Below are 10341 nucleotides of genomic sequence, written 5' to 3' on the forward strand. Positions count from 1 at the left end.
CGGCGCTGGCAGCCCGTGGCTCGCCCCGCAGCGGGGAGCGGCGGGCGGCGCGGCGGGTCCCCCCGTCTAGCGGCGATCCGCTGGCAGCCGGCGTCTGCGCTCGCCCGCCCGGCCACAGCCGGTTTTTGACTGTGAGCTCGGGTCAAAACTTGCAGCTCTCCGCTGGACAGGGAGCTCCCGAAAGGAAATCATACACATATGTGTTGTCTCACCGGCGAAATGCAATTGCAGTGGGTGAGGCTCTAGTTGCAGGGTTTTCCTTTGGATCAGCGGCGGGCGTGGGTTTTATTTTTCGGTCGTTCCAGACTTGTTGAAAATGTAAAGAAGATAATAAACTAAATCCTCTGCAGCAGAAAAAAGAAGCCAGAGCGTTTGGTTCACTCTCACCCGCTGCTAGGTGAGGTTTAGTTCGGGGACTTACTACCTCATCACTTGCGCTGAAATGCATTGGAAAGCCCTGAAGGGCTTGTGCGTGCCCAAATGTTAGTTATAGACTCAGCTCCAGCTCTGTAAGTTGTTAAATGTAAACTAACTGAAGACTGTCAGTGCTGAGGGATAGCAAATCTTCGTTCCTTTTTTCTTTTTGTATATATTTTTTTCTTTTRATGGGAAATGTGTTGAGGTTGGACTCACCATGCTTTTTCCCCTCCCTCCTCCTTTCTCCCCAAAGCTGTCGTGTCTGTCGACGGCAAGCCAGTGAGACTGCAGCTCTGCGACACAGCTGGTCAGGTCAGTGAAGCCACTTATTTGATTTCAGAGACAGCGGGAGGGGAGAAGTTGTTGCACAAAGTAGTCCTGCTAATGATTTCATGGATTTGAAAGGATTCCCAGTGTTTGATCATCTTATTAAACTGCTATCCTTTTCACTGCTTCATTTTCACCCCACTGTCTGTTGAAGGGCGGCGGGGGGCGGGGGGGGTATACTGTGCCTCCCGTATGTGGGCTGGGCACAGGCTGTTGCTCTGATGGCTCAAACTGCTGCTCCACTTAGAAAGACTGAATTACTGGGGATTCAGGGCCACCTGGTTTTCCACTAGACTCGTTGTCACTCTTTGTTAAATAGCTGCAGGTTTAAGAACTGTGATATTTGAGGCATACACATATGCAAAGCACTCAGAGCTGTAGGTGTGCAGAGGTAGATGCCATGTTTTTGAAGGGGCAGAAGCTTACAGGAGAAAAAAGTCCTGCTGGGTGTTGTCCGTGGAGACTTCACGTTTGCTGTTCCCACTCCGTGAAAAGCGCTGCTGCCTGTCCCAAAKCCAGGCTCTGCACTAGTCTAACTCCTGCAGATCTGAGAGTGACTAATGTTTCTCAACTCCTGGTGTGTCCAGTATGTAATGCAGTTTTTACTGCATTATATTTTCTGTTAGTCCATGGGCAGTGCACAGCACTGTTAGCTCTTAGAAAGGGGTTGAGGCTGGATGGCTGAAAGTATTTCAGTACCGATCTCCCATTTGAGAGCCATGGGAGTTAGGTTTTTAAATAGGTGTGTAAATCTGGGTCTACACCTTCACCAAAACCATACTGGGAAATCTCAGTGGCCTTAACATACAAACCTATTTAGGTGAGTTGTAACTGGGCGCCCTACTTAGGGGAGGAATTTGAAAAGCCTCATAGTCCTAGGCAACACTGTAGGACTCTTTCTTGTGCCCTACAAACCTAAATTAATAGACTTCCAACAGCCTCCTGTGGAATATAACATGAGATGAAACAGCAAAGCTGTCCCATGATTTAGCACCTGGCCAAAAGGGCAGGTTAGTACAATAACACACTGTCAGCCTTAGTTGAGATGCATTCATACACAGAGCATGGCAGGTGAAATGGCCATCCTGGCRTGGTGACAGCCCATGAAATGGCAACTGCAGGCTGTGGGAGGGATCAGCAGGTCCACTCACCTCTTGCCTTAGCTGCTGTTAATGGCTAAGATGTTTGTTTTATCTGTCCAAGTGCAGCTGGAATGGGTATAGTCTCTTCCTTAAAAATACTGGGTCTATCTAAATGACAGAAGTCATCCTGAATAAAAGATACCTAGMTGGATACTTTAGCAAAATAGTGCTGCTGAAATCTGTAGCTAAAAAGACACTCCAAGTACAGTGACACTATAGGTGTTTCAGTGTCATGAGCTCAAAGAGAGGTAGAGTCCCTGCAGTTCCTGTATTTGTATTGAAACTGTAGGAGTGTACCTGGAATATAAAGGGTCCTATTTCATCTGGGTAGAAATCATTAAGATCTGGATTTGGCTTTCAAAGCCATTGAATCTAGCTCTTCAGGGTTTCTCACTCTGCAAGAACAGGCAATTACATGGCAAGGTGCCTTTCCCTAAATGGTCCCGTCACTCTGTACGGAGCTGCAATTCTTGGTAAATATAGGGTTTCTCTCAAGCCAAATGGTGAGAGCTTGTTTTCCTGTGAGGCTTAATCTGAGAATCAAGAGAGTTAATGAAGCTTGCTTTCTTGACTCTTGTTTTATAAATCGTTGTCTTTCTCAGAGTTACTGCTGAAAGAAATTCATTCAAGTGCAACGAGACTTTTGAGGCTTCTAGTGGGCTTTAAACTGCATATCATAGGCCTTCAGAGGCTTTAAAACAAAATCTCAAGTCTTAAAAATTACATGTAACTTGCAACCGAGCAGTAAAATACCAGTACCAGAGAGATGTTTTCAACTGTTTGCTCTTTCCACTTCTTTAAATTAAGAGCTTTTGAGAACACAGTGCATTTTAATTAAAATGTCACTGTAGTTGAGGCAAATCCTACCTGCTCAGGCTGCTAGTGTTACTGCGCTTTTATCCTGCTGTCAGCATGAAAGCGGGCTGCGTGGAGTTAACCCTTGCTTGCTGCTGCATTCTTCACTTGCCCTTCTGGGAGCTGCTGCAAGGATCAGCATGCCTCTGTGGCAAGGTCTTTTGTTACCTTTAGGTGTTTGGCTTTCTTGTGGCTAACTCCTGAAGCTGAAAAGGGAGCCTTGCGATAGCGCTGGGAGAGCTGTTTGCAGTTTGTTTGATGTGGCATGGATGGGAGGGAAAGGTAAAGCTCTTAGTCCTTGCCATTGGCATGTTAAGCCTGCACATTGTGATTTGTTATTGCCGCCATCAGATTTAAATCCCTGGGCACAATAGCAGGGAAATTACTCCCATATCCTGTGGGATGTTATTAAGTAGTCACCAGCTTAAAACGTTTCCAGCCAATGTACACTTGCTGCCACTTGCCTGCTCTGCTTGCCCATATCTCAAGGTAGGAACGGCAGCGCGAGCAAGCGGCTTTGGGGTATGTGTGCTTTGAATCCGAGCTGCTCGGTGACGTCAGCCCTGTTAAAGGTAGAGCTCTATAAAGTGGCCGTTCCCTCCTCTATTTTTAGCTCTGTCACTAGTATACCTTAACCTGCTTTCCTTGGCTTTGCTCTTTTGCTGGAACAGGGCAGAGGGCCTATGTACAAATACTGAAAGAAATACCTGAACACTTGAAACAAGCTGGAGCATTAGTTGGAGAATTTCAGCTCTGCCAGGAGGCTACCACCTTCCTTCCATGTGTCCCGTAGTGGCAGAGTGCCTCTTGGCTAGCAGTGGTGCAGGACAAAACACCAGACTTGTTACGGGTGACTGCTGCTACTAACACTCTGTGGTCTCAGGGCTGATGTCGAGGTATCTCTAAAGCCAGCAGCCGAATGTGATCCTTGATTTCTCCAGAAGCCTGCAGTAGGCTAGAGCAGGGAATACGCTAGGGAATCCTCCGGTGTCGTGCTGTTTTTATTGGGTGCTAATGCAATTTCGTCCCCTGCAGGATGAATTTGACAAGCTTCGGCCTCTGTGCTACACCAATACGGACATCTTCTTGCTGTGCTTCAGCGTCGTGAGCCCTTCCTCCTTCCAGAACGTGAGTGAAAAGTGGGTTCCTGAAATCCGATGCCACTGCCCCAAAGCGCCTATCATCCTGGTTGGGACGCAGTCCGACCTCCGAGAGGATGTCAAAGTTCTCATCGAGCTGGACAAGTGCAAAGAAAAGCCAGTCTCAGAGGAGGCTGCGAAGCTCTGTGCCGAGGAAATAAAAGCTGCATCCTACATCGAGTGCTCTGCCTTGACTCAGAAAAACCTCAAGGAGGTCTTTGATGCGGCCATTGTGGCTGGTATTCAGTATTCGGATACCCAGCAGCAACCAAAGAAATCAAAGTGTAGGACTCCAGACAAGATGAAAAACCTCTCAAAATCYTGGTGGAAAAAATACTGCTGTTTTGTATAGGAGTTGCAAAGACCCAAGTGCTGCTCTGAGGAAATCAAATAGAGGCTATATTAGCTGAAATCTCATTCTGTGTTGTCCCGAGTGTATAGTGTAGATCCGTATGTATATGTATATGTTGCTATTGGATATCTTAGTTGCCCTTTTGAGGGTGACAGAAGGAAAGGATTCTTAGTTGAATAATTACTATAAATCGGGTCTGGCGTCAAGTTTCATGACTAAAATCTTTCATTAAGGAAGAAATGCACCATGTGTCTGTGAGGTTAGAAGGATTTGTACAACGGATTTGACTTCTTGTGCCATAATGCATATGCGATGGGGAGGAACAACTCAAAGGCATTTGCTGCGAGGGCTACACAGGAGAAACGTGTGGGTGACTGGAAAYGTAGAGCTCTGTACATGGACGGTTAAAGGGAAAAATAACACTGTGCCTCCTAACTGACATTTTTAGCTTTAAAAACCTGCTCCTGCTCTCTTCTCCATGTCTTCCCAAAGCAATATTCTTAGAGATCGCTTTAAAAAGGGTGTGCAAGAGGTCTAATCTATGTGCAAATGCCGTAGTTGGAAAGGTCATGCATATACCTCCAATATGCTGTTAGGGAACCTAATACGTTAAGGAACTGACATCTCATTTGTCACCTCCTGACTTGAAAATCRTTCTACATTCTTTCCCCCATCCTTCCCTGGCAGTTGTATGGAAGCCCAAGGAACATGACTAAGCTTTAACTCATTGCTTCGAATAGTGGTGAGTTCCTTTGTATTTATACAGATATGACGATAGTTCATATATTTCAGCTGAAAGGAATGTAAATGTTGTTGTGTTGAGTTTTTAAATTTTCTTTTCAGAGTTGTAACAAATATCYGTGCAGCACCATGTAAACTATATCCGTTCTTTAAGTCTGCAACCAAGAGTTTCAGAACGCCCCTCCTCACCTTTTGAGGCTGCTAAACAAATCATGAATCAGGCAGATAAAGATTATAACCAGCTGGACTCTAGAAACTGAGACTGTTTGTGTCCTCTTCATGATGCTGTTTTCAACCGAGTTAGTATTTCCCTTCTAAAGGCAACAGTTGCTTGTCGTTGAATCTTGTCCAAGATCATACTCTGGGAACTGGCTGAGGCCACTCTGGAAAGCTAACTGATAATTCCTTCCCAGATCAGTCCAACAAATTAAAGTGAAATGTGCCCAAAAGGTTGCTGAGTGATTAACACAATGTGGAGTTGAGTGTGACCTGCTCTCTGACTAAATCTGGTTCCTGCTAAACTAAGCCTAATTCCAGCCCCCTTGGGCTCAGGAGACCTTTGGGGTAACGTGACTCTCTGCAGGTATCAGTACTTTAACTTATTCTGCAGAAAACACTTAGTTTGTGTTGTCTGTCTATCTTTTCATGGCCCTGACTACTTTTTTCCTAGGTATTTCAAGATCAAATTATTTTCTGGCTTTCTTTCTTTCTTTTTTTTTTTTTTCTTTATTTTTTTTTTTTTTTTTTTTCATGTGACTATAGCCTTCAAGTGACCTTTTTCATAGTCTTAAACTAAACTGCAGTGACAGAAAATCTGAACCTTTTTCATCAGAAATGAATCAATGCCTGATACAAAGAGGAACTGTGGAAGCCATTAGAATTGATAAAGCTAACCACAGTTTACCTTCTGGCCCGTTAAGGAAAATGACACTATGTAAATGGATTCTGGGATACATTGGCAAGCTCCGTAAGCAATATTTTTTCCTCCACTATAGCAAAATGAGTGCAGAATGCATAACATTCCAGCACTGAAAACTTTGAAGTGGAATGGAAATCTTTACATAGAGTTTGATTCAATAAAAATGTGTTGGCTTCTGCATTGGAACAGCCTGGAAAAGCAGATTCTATAGCACAGAAGCTGAATGCCTTTAATTTGGTTGCATCTGGTTCATAATAATTTAATGTTTACTAGTCATGAAGTTAACGTCTGAGCCTTTATATTTTCTACTCTAATGTTTGACTGGATTTCAGATATACAGTCATCTTGGGGAAAACCATTAAGCCAAATTTCTCATGGGTGTTTTGCTTCTTTGTAAAGTGGTCTCAGTTGATCTAAAATGTGGATTTTGGAAGGGGAAAGACTTGAATCTGAGCAGCTCCCACTTGCAAGAATAACAGAATTTGTTCTACAAGATCAGAACGCTTTGTATCATGCCATACTGGAAACAGTAGGTTATATTTTATAAGCAGCCTGTTTCATAGTCTGGAGTAGTGTTACTTTTAAATGTAGCCAGCTGTGACTATTTCTGAAAATGTGATGTACATACAACTTGTTATAGCCCTTTACTAGGTGTATGTAAACTGAGGTCTAATAACTTTATGAATACTGCTCTACATGGGGCTACACAGGGTCTAGGTTTTAGAATATTACTTTTAAAATCACCAGTATTTTATGAGCGCAAGTGAGGGGGAAGTGTCTCTATGTAGTCTATAATCTGATGTGCCTTATAAAATTCTCTTCTAAGTGTAGGCTATATTCTGAAAGAAATATTTCATGTGCAAATGATATAAATGAGGTATTTGGAAATAAATTCTGATCTGCATATGCCTCTGCCTCTTCTGCCTGCTCCGGTTAGGCTGGAGGGAAGCACTTTGCTTTTCTTAGTGCCGTTACGTAAGGGTCAGGACACAGCTGCTTGGGTACTAGCCTGGGGCCTGCGTTCCCTTGGCTGGAGGCGAAAGCTTCGGCGCACAAAAACAGCGTCTTCCTCCCATGCTCCCCACCCCTGATGGGGACGTGGGTGGGTGGGTGGAGAAGGGGCGGACGTGGGCTTTCTGCCCCCCCCCGCCCCTGCCGTGACAGCGCCTGCCGCAGCTCTGAACCTCTGCAGAGGGCCCTAAAAATAGGTTTTTAAATTCTGGGAGCTCRCGGGTTGACCCTGCAGCTGAGCTGAGCCCTTTCCCCAGGAGCRCCGCTGATCCTGCGCTGGCATCGACCCTTTTTGCTCCTTTTCTGCTGGGGCTTACAGCCTTTTCCCCTCCATTCCTTCAGCTTTTCCTGCAGGCTAAACACCCTGGTGCCGAGGCAGATGCCGATGGCCCCCCTGTTCCCGCACCGGGGGCGAAGGACGGGTGGCGCTGCCCGAGGACACAGCAGGGCTCGCRGCAGCCTTTCACGTCTGCCCATTTCTGCAGGCTCGCAGCGTGGCACCTGGCCCCTCCGACAGCAGGACTCGTGCGGCCTCTGAGCACAGGACGAGAGGAGCATAGCGCCTTCAGCAGAAAAGCTAGGGGAAATTCGGACAAGTGCAACATCTCCCACTTAATCGGTTGTTCCAGACGTGCCCTGGAGAAGCCACAAGTCAGGGCTTTGGGAAGAGCTGAGCCTGTTCCCTCCTGCTCTCAGGACAGAGATCCCATCTGCCTTCGAGCTCAGACCCCCAAGAGCAGCCCATGCACAGCCGTGGCTGTGCACAGGTCTCAGCCTAGGGTCATGTTGGGCTGGAGGTGGAGGTCTTGTTCACTTGCAGGTGACCATCACCTTAGTGCAAGAGCCCTGTGACCCTTCAAGCACTTGACTGTTTGTTGTACAGGTCAAGAAAAGGTGTTTTCACCCTGGGCTTGCATCTGCAAACAGTTACCATCAGGAAGGAGATTTGTACACCATCTTTCCTATTGTTCCTTGCTATTTGCAATGAAGTATTGACTTTTCTGTTTCATTAACTAATGCAATGCAGATTGCTAGAAGGCTTGTTTGCTTTGTGCTACCTGCAGCACAGCGATCCTCTGTCAGTGCCCGAACTGTTTGCAGGGCTCATTTCTGGTAAGTACCTGCTGCTTAATTGCAGCTGCCATTGCTGGTGCCTTTGAAGAATCAGTTCCCATTGGTTTGTGCATGTAATCAGAAACATACGTTGCTGAGATGACATCAGGCTGGGCCTCAGCTGGGTTGCTTAAATTCTGGGTGTGCTCACTGGAGGCAAACTTGCTGCACCTCTGCATGCTGACTTGCTGAAAAAGAGACTTAGCTGAACGCTCCGAGTCCACTGTTTCTGAATTCCTGTGCAAAAACGTATTTGGCTTTTCAAACTAGCGCTGCCTGTTGCATGTTGCTCCTCTACCCTTTGGGCTGCTCTCCTAAGCATCCCAGTATATGGACAAGGCGAAGTGTGAATTTGCCAGCTTGGGTCATTCTTTACAGCATGGTAACTTTGTACATGTGTGTGCTGCTGTGATCAAAAGGCTCCTTCAGCGGCCCAGCCTGAGATACTGAATGGGGTGGCAGCTGAGGCTGATAAGAACATATTGAAGTAAGCCTGCTGTAAATAAGGCTTACCAAGAATGCCGAAATCACTGCTACTTTGTGATGGACGGAAGTTGCCAAGAGGTGATTTTTTTTTCCAGTGCTCCCCCCCCCCCTTTTTTTTTTTTTTTTTTTAAGAAAAGGATTTATTTTTGCATGGCAAAAAAATTTACCCTTATCATTTCTCCTATGTATTTCGTCTGTTACACACCTTGAGGGTGTGACTGAGGGTCATCTAGAGCTGAGACCTTGACAAATGTGGCTTTTGGATCCAGCTAGGAGAGGGTGTTTTCAAGGAAGCCTTACCACCCTCCTTGCTTATTCGCTCCCTAGACGTCAGTCAGTGACCACAGGGAGGGAGAGACTGTTGGAGGGGACAGCCTCTTGGTCCGGCTACATGCAGGTGACCCGATATTGTCATATGTATTATGTTTGAATGTTGAACCTTAGTTACAGATGTGTGTGACCTTACAGATGAATAACAATTCTGAGCTCTAGTAGGTAATCCACGTGCTCGAATGACTGTGTGGAAGAAACCTCTGTCAACTTCTGTTAGTGCTGACCTGTCATGCAGCAAGGTAGACAGCAGGGCAAAAACAGCTACTCAGAAAAGAGAGAGATGTTATAAAGCTCAGAAGAATGGGCAAAGGGACTCCTGGGCCAGTGTGATAGAAAATACTTCTACCTACTTTAAGTATAAGTAGTTTAAAAGCTCAACTAGACAATTGCATACAGAAATGAACAGCCCCAAAGAAGGCTGTTAGGTACAAAAATGCAACCTTAATTGTAGAGGATAGTTGGAAGCTAGGAGGAAATACCATTGCAGACTGGAAGGAAAAATCACTCTGTGTTTGCTCTGTTCTCATAGTCTTTCCCCACGCATCTGCACTGGCTAGGGACAGGATATGGGATGAGGTGGACTTTTGGTATCATCCAGCACGGCTGTCYGAATGTATTTAATGTTTTTGAAAGAGCAGGATAGGTTTCCAGCCAACAGCAGGGCCTCAAGAACCAATAGGACCTTCTGAAGATTAAGCTTCCCATATTGCTGGCAGCTAGTGGGAAGATGCAATATGATTAGGGTTATTCATTACCCATTTAGCGCAGTGCTCCATGGTATAAATTGGGGAGCAAACAATTGTGTAATTCAATGAATTTTGCCATCTTCAGTGTTACTGATTCATTTCCCCACTCTCTTTTAACAGGATAAATAAATCAGTGGTGTGTATTAGAAAAGGTGTAAAGCCCCAGCTTGGATTTTATACCTCCTTAATTCAGCAAGGAAAATGAGGAAAGGGACCATATGGAGCAGCCCAGCTGATCGGCAGGAGACAGCAGTAATCTCCAGGAGCCCATGCTTGTCCTGCAGCGTGGAGCTGGGAGATGTAGCCCAAATGCCAGTGCAGGCAGTAGCAGTTGGATGCTAGAGTGCAACCAGGCTTTTGTGGTCCTTCAGTGCATTTGGGCCCAATCCTGATCTTATTATCTGGGGGCTAAAGAGGAGTCGTTTCACTGAGGTCAACAGAGTTGCAGACCTACAAAGCTTTATGTAGCATGGAAAGGATTCAGAAGTGGGGATCCCTGTAAGCTTCTGGAGTTGCAAGAGGGCTTGTAGTCGCCATGCCTGTGTATGGCTCTTTTCCTCCTAACTTCACTGTGAGAGGTGAATATTGATCATCTCCTGTCTCAGAGTTTTGGTCCTCTGGGAGTTCCCCTGAGTCCAGCCCATTTGCTTCATGCCTCCCGTAAATCTGAGCTTGCCATTTCTATGCATAAGCATTAATTTACCCAAAGGAGCTAGTTTAAGTGTCTACCTCAGGCTTAACTCATGCAGCCTCAGCCCAA

The 10341-nt window shown here is 45.7% G+C and overlaps 1 protein-coding gene across 1 annotated transcript in view; it reads left to right on the forward strand.

Moving 5' to 3' along the window:
* Positions 1 to 6798, forward strand: part of RHOU (ras homolog family member U) — an 8821-nt gene extending 2023 nt beyond the window's left edge. Inside the window, exons 2-3 of the mRNA XM_085315417.1 lie at positions 623 to 729; positions 3777 to 6798. Coding sequence (XP_085171543.1) covers positions 623 to 729; positions 3777 to 4232 — 563 coding nt within the window. The 3' untranslated portion in view covers positions 4233 to 6798. The remainder of the gene's footprint in view (positions 1 to 622; positions 730 to 3776) is intronic.
* The last annotated feature ends 3543 nt before the right edge of the window (positions 6799 to 10341 follow it).

Source organism: Rhea americana, unplaced genomic scaffold (genome assembly GCF_003343005.1).
Source record: "Rhea americana isolate MKP2758 unplaced genomic scaffold, rheAme1 scaffold_43, whole genome shotgun sequence".
Lineage (NCBI taxonomy): Eukaryota > Metazoa > Chordata > Aves > Rheiformes > Rheidae > Rhea > Rhea americana.